The sequence below is a fragment of the Corvus hawaiiensis genome, chromosome 2, assembly GCF_020740725.1.
Source record: "Corvus hawaiiensis isolate bCorHaw1 chromosome 2, bCorHaw1.pri.cur, whole genome shotgun sequence".
NCBI classification, from domain to species: domain Eukaryota; kingdom Metazoa; phylum Chordata; class Aves; order Passeriformes; family Corvidae; genus Corvus; species Corvus hawaiiensis.
The window spans coordinates 1,264,989-1,282,451 of NC_063214.1; the positions used below are offsets into that span (position 1 = coordinate 1,264,989).

Genomic DNA, 17,463 nt, shown 5'->3' on the forward strand with positions numbered 1-17,463 from the left:
TCCTTTCCCGGGGAATGAGCGCGGCATCCCGGCCCGGTGCTGCCGCCCTGTGGAGACCGCGGGGCACTGCAGGTCCGCATGGAAGCGACCCTCGAGGCTCCGCCATCCGATCCTTTGGGATCGTGGAGTTGCGGTGTTCGGGGATCCAAGAGCTGTCTCCCTTTGGAGCCATTTTAAAGGTATGATCCTAGAACATTTGGGAGGCTATCTGCAGAATTCCAGAGTTTGTAGCTGGATCTCACGCCAAGTGCAGCAGGCGGGCGGGGATTCTGACCCGTCCCGCCCAATGCCTTCTGCTCAGCCGGGCTGAGCTGTTGCTGGCTCAGGTTTTCCAGGGAACTGCAGACCACCGAGGACCGATGCTCTGGGAAGCAGGGGCTGGACTTTGCAAAGCCGAGGTGAACTTTATAAGAAAGCGGGCAGGGATTTGGGCAGAGCGGGGAATGAACGCGGTCCCCCGCCGGTGCCGCGGCCGGCACTCGAGCGGGGCTTTGCGCACCCGGTGCTGCCGCCCTGTGGGGAGCGTGGGCACTGCAGGCCCCGGCGCTGCGAGGGGCCCCGGAGGCTCCGCCGGGCGGGGCCTCAGCAAAGAACGCGTCCCAAAGCCTCCCCCCCTCACCGATACTGTGGCTGTGGGGTCAGTCACAAGGACACGGGGCTCCTCTTTTCCTCTCTGCTGGGATTCACTCCCTGGGAATGACATTTCTGACAGCCTGGTCCTACCTCTATCTGCTGGAAAAGGGTAGAGGTGAATTCCAGAGTTCCTTTGGGATAATGGAGTTGTGGTGGTTGGGGATCTGAGCTCTCAGCCGGGATCAGGACAACGACAGGTTTATATCCCATAGAATTGGCTATTTATAACCCTCTTCCCCACAGCCCCACTGACGTCCTTGTGGGAGACTTGACGGAATTCCCTGGAATTCAGCTGATTTCACCCACCCTGAGGTGAGGCTCCAGTTGATACTTTAAAGCAGAAGAAGGTGGTGGCCAGACATGTTCCTGGCTTGTGGTGAAGCAGATGCTTCCTTCATCCAGGATGGCCTCACTGGTCTCTCCAAAGGGTCCCACAACCTCACTGTGGTGACTAAACCCCAACTATCCCAACCCGTGTTGGCTTTGGGATGGGGATATCCCTGGCACATTCCCTTCAGCACTGCTTTTCCCAGCACAGCTTCATCCCATCCTTCCTGGGGCCGGGCTCCTGGAATGGGGGGTTTGTGTTGTACAAGCAGTGCAGCACCGCAGGCCCTCCAGCCCCTCTCGCCAGCCCAGCCAGGCTCAGCATCTTAATTGGCTGAATTATCTTAATTGCCCACGTGCTGGGAAGCAGCCATGCCAATTCCAGAGAGAGTGAAGAAGGAACAACACTGTTTGAGGAGAAACATAAGAGAACGGAGGTTTCCAGAGAGGAGTTTTTAGGGAGAAAGAAGAAAGTGTTTCTAGGTTTTCCAGCTGGGAAGAGCAGCACTTTCCGGGGGCAGTGGTGTGGGCAGGCAGGAGCAAGCCAGCTGATGTGGCAATTCCCATTATTCCTTACTGGCACCTCCAATAAACCACCCCTGTGGGGTCTGATCGCAGCGGGGTCAGGGTTCCCTCCCCTTTTTAGGGCATTCTCCCAGCCCTGGAGTGCCACTGGAAAAGGCAACACAAGCGTTACCTGACGTCTTCCCTGTGCTGTCAGGGCTCAGCTTTAGCAGGGACAGACTCTGGGAGTAGGAAAATAAAGCACCGAGGCCAGTGGGTGGGGTCCTGGCCATGGTTGCCTCCCTCCATCGCCCCCAAATCCTCCCTCGGCCTCCCCATAGCTGCAGAGCTGCTGCTGCAGGGTGGGAGCTGGAGAGCAGAGACCACAAAGCCAGCTGGAGCCAGGCCAGGCCTCAGGGCTGTTGGTTTAGGGTGATCCTGTGCTTTAGGGTTCCCAGCGCTTGGAAGAACTTCTGCCCAGTCCCAGTACTGGCTCCAAAGCTTTATTGGGGGGATAAAGGAGCTGGGAGAGGGGCAAGGTCACTGTCCCTAGGGCAGGAGGATGCGTTTCAAGAGCGTTTTCGCCTCAGGGCTGAGCCTCTTGGGGAAGCAGATGTCAAAGTAGATGTAGAGGTCTCCCTTGCGCTGGGGGTCCTGGAGCAGTGGCATTCCCTCCCCTGGCACCATTTTACAGTACTTGGGGCTGCCAAGCAAAGAAGAGGCTGAGAGGAGCCTAGGGATGATCCCAACACGGGAGCCATGAGCCCCACCTGCAGAGCCCCACGTGGGTTTCTCAGGTTATTTGCTCCTCCAGCTTCATCCAGGTGCCTGTCCTCCTCTTCCAGGCTCCAGCATCCCCCTCATCCACCCACGCCCAGCCCTCTCCTTGCCTCTGCTCCCAGCAACATGGCCCCAGACCAGAAGAGTTGCCCACTGTGGGCATCATCCTCCTCCTGCAGCCCCAAACCTGCTGGAAAAGGTTTTGGAGCACCCCAGTGCCGAGGAGGTTCCTCCCAAGTGCCCGCTCTCCTCTGAGCCCGGTTTCCCCCGGCACTTACTGCACAATGTCGTTGATGGGGATGTTCAGCAGCCTCCCATCCAGTGTCCACACATCCAGGGTGCATCCAGTCAGCGCCTGCCGGGCATGGAGTGGCACCAGGAGCTGCTGCTGCAGCCCCAGAGCCCAAAGGTGAAGGTCTGTCCCCTCACTTGGCTCTTTACCTTTCCCAGGGGGATTGTGGCAACATAAAGGAGGTTGTTGTCGATTCTTTTAAACTTTGGGTGAAGCTTCTCTTGGACAACAAAGGTGATGTCAGCTGGAATGATGTTTGGGCCCTAAAATTGAGGGGAAAAAGATCATAGAATCATGGAATCCCAGGATGGTTTGGGTTGGAAGGGACATTAAAACTCATCCAGTTCCTCCCCCTGCCATGGGAAGGGACACCTTCCACTAGACTAGGTTGCCCCAAGCCACATCCAACCTGTCCTTGGAAACCTGGAAATTATTTTATAGAGGGAAAGCTGACACAAATTGCTGCTCTTTTGTTGCTGTTTTCAGCTGGCTAGAGAGAGGGGAAAGGTGTTTTCTTCCCTTAAGAGAAAAAGGAGTCTTTTCTCCAAGACTCCTGCTCAGCCAAGGACAAATCCAAAACTGTCTTTCTGCCAGGAAGAAAACCACCCCTTTCAATTATTTTTCTTCAACCTGTTCTAAGGAAAATCCAGGCAGGAATGGCTCCTCAGAGTGCTTCTGAGCACAGTAATGCTGAGTCTCTCTGTTGGTCATGCTGCTGAGTGCCCTCAGCAATGGGAAACCAGAGCTTCATACCATGGAAGAACTTTTTTCCATGGAGGGGGCAAAGCACTGGAACAGCTGCCCAGGGAGGGCATGGAATCTCCCTCTCTGGAGACATCCCAAACCCATCTGGATGAGTTCCTGCTCCAGGTGACCCTGCCTGGGCAGGGGGTTGGATTAGGAGGTCTCCAGAGGTCCCTTCCAAAGCTGACTATTCTGTGATTCTGTGCTTACCTGGTCTCCTTCCTTCTCGAAGGTGATCCTGGTGCCCCGCTTCCATCCCGGCTGCACGTCAATCGTTAGGATCTTATCCCTGATGGTGCTTGTTTGCCCATCCTCGTTCATCACCTGGGGGTGCACAGCGAGGGGCCCAAAGAGGGAGGGTCAGGAGTGCTCTGCTCACCAGAGGAAAGGGCCAGGGCGGGTTGTACTCCACACCAGAGTGGCTGTGGGTACACACCAGGATCAGATCATAGAATCATGGGATCCTTTAGGTTGGAAAAGACCTCCAAGATCAGAGTCCAACTGTTCCCCCAGGACTTCCAAGGCCACCAAATCACATCCAAGTGCCACATCCACACAGCTTTAAATCCCTCCAGCAATGGGGGCTCCACCACTGCCCTGGGCAGCCTGTTCCAGTGCCTGATCACCCTTTCAGTGAAGAAATTTTCCCTAATACCCAACCTAAACCTCCCCTGTCACAACTTGAGGGTGTTTCCCATGTCCTAGAGCAGGAGAAGCTCAGGGCTGGATCCAGGAGACTGGGACAACAAGGGGGGGACGCCGGTCACCAAGGGCACAAAAAGGAGTCACAAAGCAGTGTGAAAATGGAATGATGGGAGCCCCAAACACGCTGAGCTCCTTCTCCACCCATCTCTGAGATCAGCCCTCACTTCCTACCAGCTCCCACATTGCCTCCAGTGCTGAATTCCCTTTGCCAAGGCAGGGGGGGGACATTGGTTCGGGTCCTTCTGGCTTTGGTGCTAATCTCTCCCTGTGACAAGCTCCTGGGACAGAGCCATCCCCAAATCCTCAGTGTCCCACACCGAGGGCAGAGCCCACCCCAAAATCCACCCCCTTCACCCCCACAGCCCCTACCCTGCGGGAGATCTTAATCTTCTTGGTGCAGCCATGGAACAGGTCCTCGAGGGACACGTAGAGATCCCGCACGATGGGGGGGTCCCGCTGCAGCGCCCCCCGGCCTCGGGGCCCTCCGAAGGGCAGCAGCACCTCCGAGCCATCCTCGGCAAAGAACTCTGTGTGAGGCAGCAGAGGGACGGCCCCTCACTCGGGTCAGAGATGGGGGGTCCTCCGGGGTCTTTACCTCCCTTCTTCTCCCACCCGGCATCACCTGAAGTGGTTTTTCCCAGGAGTGTTTATGGCAACCTCGCCTCCCTAATCCCTCTTTTTGATGGGAATCGTCCCAGAAAGGGTCACAGGAGCAGCTGGGGAAAGCTGACAGCCTGAACATGCACCTCCAGGCCTCTCCCGCACGCAGGACGAGGGGAAGTCAGGATCTATATCCTCCAAGCACCGGAGGGAACTGAGTGGGCAGGGAAACATTCCTGGAAAGCTTAATGCTCTGAGCTGGCAGCTGCCATGGAATCATGGCAGTCACAGACAGACCCCAGCCACCCGCAAGTCTCCCAGCTTACCTCCAAAGGGGTTGTCCCCTCCAAAGAACTCCCTGAAGACTTTGTCAGGGTTGTTGTGGAACACATATCCGACGCTCCAAGGGTTGTCGCTCGCAAACTCCAAGGGGATGCCACCTTTGAGCCCCTCTTCCCCAAATTTGTCGTAGATGCCTTTCTTCATGGCTTAGGGAACAAGGAAGGGTTGGGAATTGAGGGAGAGCCCCAGCCTGAGATCCGGGTTTTGCTTGGGTGGAGGCTGGAGAAGAGGGTTCCCAGGAACAGCAGGGATGGACATGGGAGTGTGTGCCAGTTCCCAGCTGGGCTCTGGGTCTCAGAGCTGGTTCTGCCAGGGACCAGGAATTCACACCCCCTTCCAGCCCCTCCTGCCCCTCCAGTCAGTGGAAGGGGACACTCCCCACTTACAGTCGCTGAGCACATCGTAGGCCTCTGCCAGCTGCTGGAACCTCTTCGGCCCCCAGGGCTCCTTGCATTTTAATGGATGGTACCTCAGAGCCAACTTCCGATAACTACGGATCACAGGATGTTTTGAGTTGGGAGGGGCTTTAAAACCCATCTAGGGACACCTTCCACTATCCCAGGCTGGACAGGGCTTCGAGTAACTTCCAGGCATGGGGCAGCCACAGTTTCTCTGATGAGCCTGTGCTGGGGCCTCATAATCCTCACAGGGAACAATTCCTTCCCAATATCCCATCTATCCCTGCCCTCTGACAGGGGGAAGCCATTCCCCCTTGTCCCCAGTCCCTCTCCAGCTCTCCTGGAGCCCCTCTAGGCCCTGCAAGGGGCTCTGAGGTCTCCCTGGAGCTTCTCCTCTCCAGGTGAGCACCCCCAGCTCTCCCAGCCTGGCTCCAGAGCAGAGGGGCTCCAGCCCTCAGGGTATTGAAGGGAACAGCCCCCCACTGAAGGGGACAGCAGACACCCCATTCCCACATCCAGCCCGGGCTGCCCCCCAAGCTGCCCAGACCCTTTTCCCCCCTCCCAGTCCCCACTGTGGGGCACAGGGGGAGGCGACGGACAGCCACTCACGGGGCCGCCCCGCTCCCGCCGCCACCCCCCGGGTCCCCATGTTTCCTCCCGGCCCGAGGGGAATCTCTGATGCCGGGGGTCCCTCACGCCTTCTTGATGTCGTCGGAGGTGGCGCCGCGGTCCAGCTCCAGCACAGCGTAGTAGTCCATGCCCATGGCGTCCCGTTGCTACAGCGACGAAAAGGCCTTCCGGTCGGCGCCGCGCGGGGCATTAAGGGAAACGTAGTTCTCCTTCTCACTTCCGCACTCTGCCGGCCCCCCCCCCCAATCCTCTCCCCTCATTTCTTTTTCTTAAAAATCCCCAGATTTTCATGGAAACACATGTGTTAACACAGGTGTTATCAAAGCAGCGGCTTTATTTCACTCCATACTGTGATAGTCACTTTGACTGTGCCCCCTCTCCCCCTTTATTTATTTATTTCCCCCCACTACAAACAGCATTTTTTCAGCACTGGAAATAAAACCACAACATCATTGCAACAAAAGAGCCTCTCTAAATTAAAAACTGATCCCAGTTGTGTAGTAGGAAAAAATATGACCTGTTACTGTGTATGGAGCCTGGTCATCACAACAGCCTCAAACTTGTACACACACGTCCCAGGAAAGTCAGCTTGGAAGAGCCTTTCCGACACGTTGCTCCATTATTTGGCTCCTTCAAACACTTAAAGGTCAGCAAGTTGGTATCTCCTCACTATCCCATCCCTGCAGCACGTGTAAATTTCCTTCTCCCAAGAAGCCACCTGAAGAAGGAAAAAAAAGCAGTATTTACACAAAGCATTTCCCAAGTGACAGCTGCCAGTGAAATCCTCAGAGATGAGCTTTCCTTTTGGACTTTTGCAAAGGGAAGAGGAGGGGAATGGCTCCTGGAACAGCATTAGCAGGTTTTAAAGGACAGTTCCAGGTTTCACCAGAGCTTAGGGAGTAGGTGTGTCCTCACACAAGGGTTCTTCTATCAGATCCAAAGGGAAAATTAAGTGTGGCAAAACATTTCTCCTGCTTTGAGTTGGGCAGTCAAACCCCGATCCCCCTGTGTTCATCTGAGGGGCTGTGTTGGGTAGGAGATGCACAGCTGGACTGTGGAGAAGGGCCAGGTTATAAACAAGGGCCCATTTCCAGGTTGAGCGTCCAGGCCACACTCCCTGATCCAAGCAAGCACAGTGGGATGTCTGGAACGCACAGCAAGACCCAATTCCTGGCCCCAAATCCCCAGGGAACAAGAGGGGTCAGCAGCACTGGTTCTTTTACCCTCAGGATTGTCCCAGCACCCTAATTCCACAGTTTTTATAGGAACACAGCTCTGCCAGAGCTGCTCCAACTCCACCGTTCCACTCAGCTCCTGCACAATGGAGATAAAGCCAGGGAATTCCGCAGAGGATTGGTTTATACAAAATATTAGGATTATCCAGTTAGAAAAAACAAAGATAAGCTCAATAGTCAACTGTGTGGAGGAACCTGCTGAGGTGAAAAACCTGAGCTAAGGGCAGCTGCCCGGCACCAGCTTTCCCTGCCCACTTTCTCCTCAGGGATGCCCCGTGTTGCTTACCTTGTACACGGGGTCGCAGTCGGCCTCAGTGAGATCCAGGACATAATCCAGGTCTTGCTGAACAATGAAGCAGGTGCCATCCCCTGCAAGGAAGGGCCAGCAGCCAATTAGTGAGACAAGCCACACTCTTCATTACAAACAGAAATGCTATTGGGAAAAGGCTCCAGTGGGTGAGACGTACCTTGGAGGCCCCGTTTTGGAGGGATATGAGGGATGTGGGGGGTGGAAATCCCAAACCAAAGGGGCAAGAGGACAATGCCCAAAGAGCACAAAGCTCCTTGATTTGATTACAGGATTTCCACGGGCACAAAACAGCCCTGGAATTACCTTGGCTGGCAATAAATCCATCTCGGTAGGGTAGCAGGGAAAGCACTGGTGCTCCTGACCTATGGATCACCTGGATTGGAGCACTAGGAAAAGGAGCAGAAACAAGAAATGAGGGTTGTTTTCCAGAGGAGCTGCAGTTGCCCCATCCCTGGAAGTGTCCGAGGCCAGGTTGGATGGGGCTTGGAGCAACCTGGGCTAGTGGAAGGTGTCCCTGCCCGTGGCAGGGGTGGAACTGGATGAACCTGAAGGCCCTTTCCAACCCAAATCATTCCATGATTCTTTCCTATGATACTGAGTTAGCAGGGAACACCAGTAAAACCCCACAGCTCAGTTCCAATCCCATGCTGGCATGAGGATCAGGGTGTCAGGATCCTACAAAGACATTTGCTTCACTCAAGCGAAGCAAAGAAATGGGCTGTGTGGGAGGGGCGAATATTGATGTTAAGAAGTTTTCTGCCAAATTTATCTACACGTTTGTGTACAGAGATTATATAAATATAAAATTATACAGTTATATAACATCATACACACAGCACATCAACATAATGCAAGAGGCTCAGGAGCTCACGGTGCAATGGGAAGTGGCACTGCCTGCCAGCACCCTCTGCCTGACTCTCTTTTCCAACCAAAACCCTGGTTGTTTGCCCCAGGCACTCACTCACTCACTTTGTGTTTCTCACATCCAGCTGGTAGATGTTCCCATCCTGAGTCCCTGCCAGAATGTAGGTGCTTGACAGGAATGTGCAGCAGTTGAAGGCGTCAGATCCAACAAAGAGGAACACCTGAGGATTCGGGAACAAACCAAGTGTCAGACACATGGGACATCCAGGAGAGGGAAGCAGAACAGCTGCCACTGTTTATTTTTAAATACTGTCTTTCCTGTTCCCAAGTTAAATCCTGAGCCATTCTTACTCCTCATGTAAAAATCTATCCAGGAGAAAGGAGAGAGAGCATCCCTTTATTGCACCAGGCTTTGGCCTCTCCTCCAGTTTAGGTTTAACCTGGCTCAATTCCCCATCCCAGTGCTCTGGCAGTCCCAGATCCTTACTGGCTGCCTGCTCTGCAGTCCCACTCCTTGAAGCTTCTTGTCCTCTCGAGCCAGCAGCAGGATTTTCCCTTCTGTCCCGACCTCACGTTCACCTGACAAAAGGACAACAGGTAACGCCAACAGTGGCTACACAACAAATCTTGATGGGATCCAAACCCAACAGTTTGGATCACCCCTGCTGAATTGTGGCAACATTCCTCCAGACCCCAAGACACCAGAAAGGCCAGTAATCAAGCAGAACTCAGTCTTCATTACCCAAACTTCTAGATAGGGCTCAATTCCACCCACGACTGGAGCGCTCTGTTCCTGTCCCAAGGTGGTAAAAGGGCATGGAGCAGCATTGAGACACTTGGGATTACTGGTGACAAGCCTAAGCAGTTTGGGACAGGGAAACGAAGGGGAATTTTAAGGGAAAGCCCCTCACTGGGAGGTTTCTCAGGTGTGCCCAGGTTCAGGGAGTTGTCAGCAGTGCCCACGGCGACGCCGTTGATGGGAGAGCCACAGTCAGCGATGACGCCCAGGCAGGCAGATTTCCCACAGTCCCAGAGACGGGCAGTGCCGTCCCTGGAGCAGGACAGGACATTCCTTCCCCGATCCACGATGGCAGTGTCCAAAATACCTGCATGAAACCAAAGACTGAGTTCATACAGACATAAAAAGCACCCCATTTCCCAAGCTGAACTTGACCACTGGCTCCAGGCCACTGTCCCAGTGACAGCAGTCACACACCGACAAGTTGTGCCTCTAGAAAAAGGTGTCTGTGGAAGGCAGCAGCTCCCAGAAAACCCCACAGAGCGGAACCACCAGCTGGCACAGAGGGAAGACATTATCCATCATGTGATCAGCAACACCTCACCTCAGCACGAGCTGATGCCACACAAAATTAACCTCTAATCTGGGCAGAAAAGAGCCTGGCACTTTTAAATGTTCCCGTGTCCACCCCTGGATAATCCCAAAAGCAGCATTCCTGTTAGCCAGCTACAGCAACATGCAAAGAGCAGTCTCTGCTGGCACTAAGATCCCTTAACTACTTTATTATACTGTGGGCTGTCAAATTCGGATCTGAAAAATGACAGTGGTTTTTTTAGCAGAGAACAGTCAGGTGGTCAGAAGATTTGATTGGCACTTTCCCTACAGAAACTCAAATGACAGGATAAGCCAAGCAAACAGACTGTGAGAGTGACTGGCAGCATCACTCTGACCAAGGTTCTGTCACACCACCTGGTTTGCTTAGGGGACACCTGTGCCAAAGCATTTTCAATGCACACAAATAGATTATAGAATGCCTTGGGTTGGAAGGGACCTTGAAGATCAAGTTCCAACCCCCAAATCACGTAAGAACAATGGCAGGTTTTGCACAAGATGGCTTTTCGAGTTAATCAAGTTTAGAGCAGCCAGCCATGGGGTTTATTAACCTCTCAATCAAGCCCAGCACCTTGTGGGACAGGGTAAGCCAGAGCCTGGACACAGCAGTTGGTGGCTCAGGGAAGAGATAATTTGGGCCAGCATTTGGGGCATCTGATGCTACATTCCAGACATCAAACACAGAGTGCAGCAGGCTGGTGACTGAACATCAGCCCCGGCGTGCAAGGCAAGCACCCACACAGCGAATGAAGCATTTTAAGGGCTCTGTACCTCTTTTGTGACCTTTAAATGTTACTACACAGCTGGAATCTTCTGCTGACCAGATCTTTAGCTGGGCATCCATTCCCCCACTCAGAACCACGAGGCCCGATGGGAAAAACCTGCAACAATTCACATCATACACATGGCCTTCCAAAAGTCTCTGGAAAAACAAAGAACTACGTGCTAGTTCCATTGTCATCATCCTCGTGCCGAGCAGTTGTTGAGTTTTGACACTGGAAAACTTGGAAAAATTCTCACATGGGCAAAGGATTAAGCTCAAATCCTCTGGGTTTGCGTTGCTGGAATGGACTGGTCTGAATTTGGAGCAGTCAAAGAGGTGACTTTGGGCCTCCCTCTACCATTTGAGCAGCTAACTACATAGCAAAAGATACTACATTTGCTTCTAATTACAAGTTAAATGTCTTTATCCTCTGCCAAACAAGGAGCTGACAGGTCAAGCTCCACACGAAGGAGCTTTCCCCCTTTTCTGGGAAGGCCACAAGCCAGGATGGAGGTAATCCAGCACCGAAAGCTTTTTGTCCTCCCCTCTACTCTCCTTCATAAGAAATTCATAAGTGCTTTTACCATGCAGGATAGGGGCTGTCAGTGACCTGTTATTCCTAAGCACCTCTCTGAGCAACATCCCCCTTGGGAGAAGCCACCTTTTCCAATAGATTTGACTTAAAGCCTCCAAGATGCCCAATTTCAATTAGCTTCTCACTAAAAAGCCAGATTCTTCACAGGGTGTGAACAGCCTGACCCAAGTCATGGCCACAGGACTTCAGGAATGTCACAGACAACACAAAACATCCAAGCCAGATGCTCTTACTCTTATTTCTCCGTTCGCAGCCTGCCAGATTTTCATGGTCCCATCCGTGCTGGTAGACACACCAAGTCCTCCACCACTGGAAATATCAAGGCAGGTAATCTGCAGGAAGGTAAAAGCACCGAGAATTAGCTTTATATAATTCTGTATATAAGTATATCTGCTCAAGAGCCTAATTCTGTACAGGGGGAGACCTGCTAAGTATACTCTCTGCCTGTGACTCTGCAAGGCAAGGAGAAAAAGGAATGCTCAGGGAGAAGCCTGCACAAGCAGCAGTTGTATTCCAGGTTTATCCCAGGTGGAAGAGAAATCTGGACTTTTCTAGCAGGTCCTGTAAACAGATGAGAAATAAGAAAAGAGCTCATGATAACTGGCCCAAATCACAAGCCACCGTTTGAGATATTTATGAAGCCAAATTCACAGTCTAAATTTGCTGAAACACTGAATCAAAACTAGTTCTTCATACAAGCTTGGGGCCCCTCAGAAGGAGGACACTGAGGGGCTGGCAGGAGGGGGCAGGAGGGGGCAGCCGTGGGGGGCAGGGTCGGGCTCTGCTCCCAGGGAACAGGGACAGGAGGAGAGGGAACGGCCTCAGGCTGGGCCAGGTTGGACATCAGGAGGAATTTCCTCATGGAAAGGGGTTTTAAACACTGGAAGGGGCTGCCCAGGGAGGTTTGGAGTCCCCATCCCCGGAGGTGTCCAAGGAAGGCCTGGACGTGGCACCCAGTGCTCTGGGCTGGGGACAAGGTGGGGATCAGCCACAGCTTGGACTCGATGGTCTCAGAGGTCTTTTCCAACATTAGGAATTCTGTGATTCTGTGAGTGGCATTTGCATTGCGTTTCTGAATTGCATTTGCAGGCTGCGGATGGGGAAAAAACGCTACAGTGCTAAAATCCATGGACAGGAATAAGAAATGCAGATGCACCGTGAGAAAGAAGACCCTGTCCCGGCTCCAGCCAGGACACGGTTAAGTTTTCCAGCAGCAGGAGGGGCAGAGCCAGGAGCCGGATGTCCCCCGATCCCACCTCCCCGTGCGGCGGCGGGAAAAACTCCCTTCTTTCCGGCTTTCCTTCTATCCGGGCGGGTCCCCGCGGTCGCTCCCTGTCCCATTGCTGTTCCCTGTGAGTTGTTGGCGCCTCAACCCCCGATCGCTGCCTGTGGTGCCTCCGGTTCCCCTCTCCAGCCTCCCGCGGGGGAGCGCAGGGAGCGAGCGGCGCGGGCCGTGCCCGTGGGAACGCTAAATTCGGGAATACCATTCCCAAACCACCACCGCCGAATCCGGCGCCCATCGTGCGGCACCAAGGCTCGAGATCACAACAGCTCTGCCCACAGCCGGTTGGAAGCAAGTTTGAGCTGAGTGTTTGGTGTGTGAGGTACAGCCGCAGGGCACGATGTGGCTTAGTCTGCCCTTAGTGGAGTGGTGCCTATACAGGTTTATAATTCCCAGTGTGGTCCTGATAACGCACTTTCACAGTTTAGGGAGATGGTTCAAGATTTTTATGTACGTGGGTTATGTGGTATCAACTTGTGACGTGATATACTACCTCCAGGAGACCATTAATAATCGTTCCCAGTCTGGGGGGGGAACAGGAGACGATGATTTCCACAAGCCTTTCATCTCCTTTTACTCCTTCAAGCCTCTTACAGCAGCTTTTGAGGATTCTGGACTCCCTCTGAATACTAAGGAAGGCATATTCCTGTTGCCGTGTCTGATATATCTCCTCACTCTGGTCTACATCATCTTCAGAGTCACAAAAGAGATTATTAAGAAATTCTTTCAGAGGTCAGATGATGATGAGTGGCACGGAAGGTGGGAGAAAATCGGCCAGGTTTTGAAGGAGTATTCATCTCCAGTGGTTTGGAAGTTCACCCCTGAACAAATACAGGACCCTGTTAAAGTGGCAGAATATCTGAAAGAGAAGCGCTGTGGTGGTTCCAGGGAGGAGCAACTTACTGCACTGTGCTGGGCCCTGGCTACTCTTTATCGGACACTGCTGGATACCAGCCAGTCCCCTCAGGAGGAAGAGAAGGAGGAGGAAGAGGAGGAGGAGGAGGAAAACAGACCAACATGCACTGTAGCCACTCAAACTGCAGCTGCACCAGAGGAACAACCCATGCCAGGAGCAGTCGCTCCTAAACAGAACACACTCACATCCAGGCCCAAATTAGTTTGCTTAGTGAGGGATGAAGAGGAAACAGCGTCCTCAGAAGAGGAGGAAGAGGCAGAGCCAGAGATAATGAGCGAATCTCAGCGTAAGCTGCAAGAAATCCGACAACGATTCACCCGCCTTCCGGATCAGTCCTTACTGCTCTGGCTGTACGACTGCTGGTTTGCAGGGGCCAACGTGGATGTATTCCTAAACAGTTACGAAGCCACGCACCTGGGACCCCTGTCCCGGGATGTGGCCATTGACAGGAGGCTTGGGAGCGGGCCAGGAACTCTCAGCCTCTGGAGGCGACTCGTGTCAAGTGTGAGGCTGGCGTACACCGCGGACGAGGTGATCGTGTACCGGGACAGGTGGAACACCAAGCTGGAAGGTGTTCACTATCTGACAGAATTAACTATGGTGGACATACTCTACCGGAATACACGGAACACGCAGTTCCTCGACAATCCGGACGGAGCCTACTGCACCTGGCGCATTTGGGCGGAGTTTAAAAAGAGCGCGCCACCGTTCTACGCCAAGGCGCTGTCATCCCTTACATGGGATAGGGACCTAAAGGTGCTGAAGTTACAGGCCTACATCTGGGACTATAGACTGAAACCCTCTTCCCTGCCACGGGGCAGCTGTGTGGAAATACAGCCCAAGGAAAACAGCCTCCAGTGATGATCCCTGCACAATATGCCACGAGGAGCTAAGCAGAAACACGTGTGAACTGGAGTGTGGGCATGAATTCCACAGGGAGTGCATCAGGACGTGGCTCCAGGAGCATTCCAGCACCTGCCCCATCTGCCGTGACTATGCTGTCTTTCCTACAGACGTCCCTCAGCATCCTGCATGGAACAACTCGAAACGTTACAAAGCCAAGGCTTGGAAAAGATCAGTGTTTTAGAAGAGCTCCCAAAGAAAAGTGTTGAAGAGACCAAGGTCTTAAAGAACGGACTGGATTGATTTCATAAGGCTCAGAAGTACAAGTAAAAAAACAGCAGCAGGAGAAAAAAAACCCAAAAAACCAGAAGAATTTAAAAGTTTAAAAGAACACAGCTAAAAAAGCCTGGATACCAATGAGAGGGATTGGAAGACCACTGATGACAAGGAAACACAGTATAATGGATATAAATATCTATCTTGAGACATTTAGGAGGGACAGCCTTTGATTAAGGGAATGATTCCTGTGCTTTTGTGTGTATAGTTGGGCAGTGTGGGATCTGGGCATGAGTAGATGGGATAGACTGAGGGGTGGGGAATGTCCTGGTTCTGGCCAGGAGAGGGTTAATTTTTACAGGAGCAGGGAGGGACACGGGATGGGATATTTGGGATATTCGGTGGTACCTTCTAGGGGTTCTGGGTTCCTTGTGGTTTCCCTGTCCTGTTTTGTTAATTAATATTGTTGCTACCGTTTATTTTCTTATTCCATTGCTGTTCTCAGTAAATTGTTCTTATCTCAGCCCCTGATCTTTGTCTTTTGTGCCTCCAATTCCCCTTTCCATCCTGCTGCAGGGGGAGGGGGGAAGGAGTGAGTGGCACGTGGTCCAGGGTATTTCAGTGGGAACGCTACTCCTAAACCACAAGATCCCAGTTCCATCTCCATTCCAGCCCCTCACACACGAATCCACCCTCCAGGCCACCCCTCACTGCGAGGACACCACACACAGGGATGTGAGATTTACCAATCACACCCAGAGATTGCCACCTCACAAGGCTACTCACGCTTTTCTGATGAATCCTACAAAAACTTGTGTATGGAGCCAGGAACTTTGTGGACACATTCTCGTGAGGACAAGAAATGAGGATGCTTTTCTAGAGAAGGAAAGAGAGGGGGAAGAAAGGAATTAGAAGTGCTGTTAGTCCTGAAACAGAGGTTGCCGAGGTAGAACCGTGACCTGGACTCAGCTGTAGGATCCCAGAGCCTGAAAACTGATGGATGGGTCAGTGTGGGGCTCATCTCCTCAGGATGCAGGTGGGAAGGGATGGCTGCTGCAGCCTGGCCAGCCACGGCCCTGGGGGATGGTAGGGACCAGCTCCAGGGCTCAGCGCAGCCGGAGGCTCGGGATGGCTGGGTGGGACTGTGCAGGTACCGGGTGACAGCTTAGGCCGTCAGAGTGGCTCCCCTTTATGCTCGGGGTGGTCACCCACCCCTCTCCCCCCAGCCTTGGCACCTTGGTGACTTCCCCGACCACGAATCCCTCGGAGGCCACGATGTCTGGGACACCATCGGAGCTGAGCCCGCGCCGGGTGACACTGCCGTACAGGGTGGGCTTCCCTGGGGGACAGCAGCCGTCAGCCCCAGGGACAGCCCACGGGGACCCCAAACGTCCCCACCCCCTCCCAAGTCAGAGGGACCCCAACCACCCTCACCTCCTCCTCACCCACAAGGAACTCAAACACCCCCATGCCCTCCGAACCCACAGGGCCTCCAAATGACCCCAACCCCTTTAAAACCGAAGGGACCCCCGAACCACCCCAGTCCCTTTTAAACAAGGGACCCCCAACCACTCGCACCCCCGTTTAAACCACAGGGCACCCCCACCCCACCAGCCCCTATTCCACAGGGTCCCCCAGCTACCCCCACCCATTTCTGCACCACAGGCTTCTTAAACACCCCTCACCTCCAGAACCCTCTCGATCCTCCCCGATCCCCTCTTATCCCCACGGTTACCCCCGAGGCCTCTTCAAGCCACTCACCGGTGCTGCGGCAGCTCAGCCAGGCCTCGCCCTCGTCCCTGCTGCAGAGAGAAGCAGCCGTGAGCGGAGCAGGGACAGGGATAAGGACAGGGACAAAGAAAGGGACCGTTCCCACCTCAACGCCCGGCTCCAGTCGCTCTGGATCCGCAGCGTCGCCGCCATCTTTACCGGGGTAACTGCACCTACTTCCGCCTCCTTACTTCCCGTCGACCGTCGCGCGACCGGAACGGGAAGAAACCCGCCAATCAACGAGCGCCGCCGCGGTCACGCCATGCCCCGGAAGTGCCGTGCCGGGCTCCCGCCTTAAAGGGGCCGCGCTGCGCTGGTACGGGGGGTGTTTATTGGGGGGGGGGGTCGGGGTTGTGGAGGCTGCTGGACATCTGTGGGGGAACGGGGACCCTCGGGAGGTGAAGGGTGGGGGTTGAGGAGGCGGTGGGCACCCGTGGCTGGGGTAAGGTGTACGGGGAGGGTGCACGGAGAGGCTGCTGAGCCCCCCAAAGACACGGCCACCTCCCTCGTGCGCAGCTCTCCATGGCGAAGGCCGGGCACGCCTGGAGCCGCGCGGCGGCGGCGGCGCAGGGCGAGGCTGAGGAGAGCGAGGATCCCCTGGATGCCATGATCGCGCGGACCGGCTGCCTGGAGCAGCACCGGCAGCTGCAGGAGTGCATGGCGGAGCGGCAGGACTGGCGGCACTGCCAGGAGCAGCTCCGCGCCTTCGGGGCCTGCATGGCCCGGCGGCAGCAGCGGGAGCGCGGAGCGAGCCCAGCCCAGCCCACGGACTGACAGCGCCCGGACTGCCCCACAAGAATGCGGGCGGCTGCGCCCCTCGCCCCCTTTCTGGTGCTGGGAAATCCGTGGGGAATTGTTGGGAAATTAAATCTGGAATCTGTCGTCCCTCGGCTTCATCTGTGCCAGTGGGAGAACTGGAAGTTGGGGGGGGGGGGGACGGGTTTGGAGGCTACAGCGTCAAGCTGTGCCACGGTAGGTTCAGGTTGGACATCAGGAGGAATTTCTTAACGTAAGGGGGTGTTAAACATTGTCAGGGGCTACCCAGGGAGGTTTAGAATCCCCATCCCTGGAGGTGTCCAAGAAAAACGGGATGTGGCACTCACTGCTCTGGGCTGGTGACAAGGTGGGGATTGGGCACAGCTTGGGCTCAATGATTCCAGAGGTGATTTCCAGCCAAAATGATTCTGTGGTTGTGGATTTCTGGCCCAAAATACCCCAATCCAGGAGCATTCACAGCACTCAGGCTGAGTCTTGGCTCCAGAACAGTTCTCTGTGCCATCCTAAGGCTTTTGTCAGTCGTGAT

General features: G+C 54.3%; 3 protein-coding genes across 6 annotated transcripts; 1 reads left to right on the forward strand and 2 right to left on the reverse strand.

Moving 5' to 3' along the window:
* Positions 1–1,951: 1,951 nt before the first annotated feature.
* DNAJB13 (DnaJ heat shock protein family (Hsp40) member B13) lies at positions 1,952–6,183 on the reverse strand. 4 transcript variants are annotated; one of them, XM_048294328.1, is made up of 8 exons: positions 6,022–6,183; positions 5,314–5,417; positions 4,912–5,073; positions 4,355–4,512; positions 3,491–3,604; positions 2,686–2,799; positions 2,523–2,599; positions 1,952–2,167 (listed from the first exon to the last, which is right to left on the reverse strand). In XM_048294328.1, the coding sequence occupies exons 1-8, from the start codon at positions 6,087–6,089 to the stop codon at positions 2,014–2,016; spliced, it is 951 nt and encodes a 316-aa protein (XP_048150285.1). In that variant the 5' UTR covers positions 6,090–6,183; the 3' UTR covers positions 1,952–2,013. The 4 variants fall into 4 exon arrangements, with proteins under 4 accessions (XP_048150285.1, XP_048150288.1, XP_048150286.1 ...); XM_048294331.1 differs by lacking the exon at positions 6,022–6,183 and adding an exon at positions 5,935–6,017; XM_048294329.1 differs by having other exon boundaries at positions 2,064–2,186.
* Positions 6,184–6,271: 88 nt separating this feature from the next.
* PAAF1 (proteasomal ATPase associated factor 1) lies at positions 6,272–16,416 on the reverse strand. Its single transcript, XM_048294326.1, has 12 exons — positions 16,267–16,416; positions 16,152–16,192; positions 15,626–15,729; positions 15,177–15,266; positions 11,307–11,405; positions 10,487–10,637; positions 9,276–9,470; positions 8,852–8,943; positions 8,470–8,585; positions 7,804–7,886; positions 7,477–7,559; positions 6,272–6,673 (listed from the first exon to the last, which is right to left on the reverse strand). Exons 1-12 carry the CDS (start codon positions 16,311–16,313, stop codon positions 6,596–6,598), a joined length of 1,179 nt encoding a protein of 392 aa, XP_048150283.1. The 5' UTR covers positions 16,314–16,416; the 3' UTR covers positions 6,272–6,595.
* On the forward strand, positions 16,390–17,045 carry LOC125321459 (cytochrome c oxidase assembly factor 4 homolog, mitochondrial). The gene is made up of 2 exons (XM_048294334.1): positions 16,390–16,476; positions 16,677–17,045. The coding sequence occupies exon 2, from the start codon at positions 16,683–16,685 to the stop codon at positions 16,932–16,934; it is 252 nt and encodes an 83-aa protein (XP_048150291.1). The 5' UTR covers positions 16,390–16,476; positions 16,677–16,682; the 3' UTR covers positions 16,935–17,045.
* The last annotated feature ends 418 nt before the right edge of the window (positions 17,046–17,463 follow it).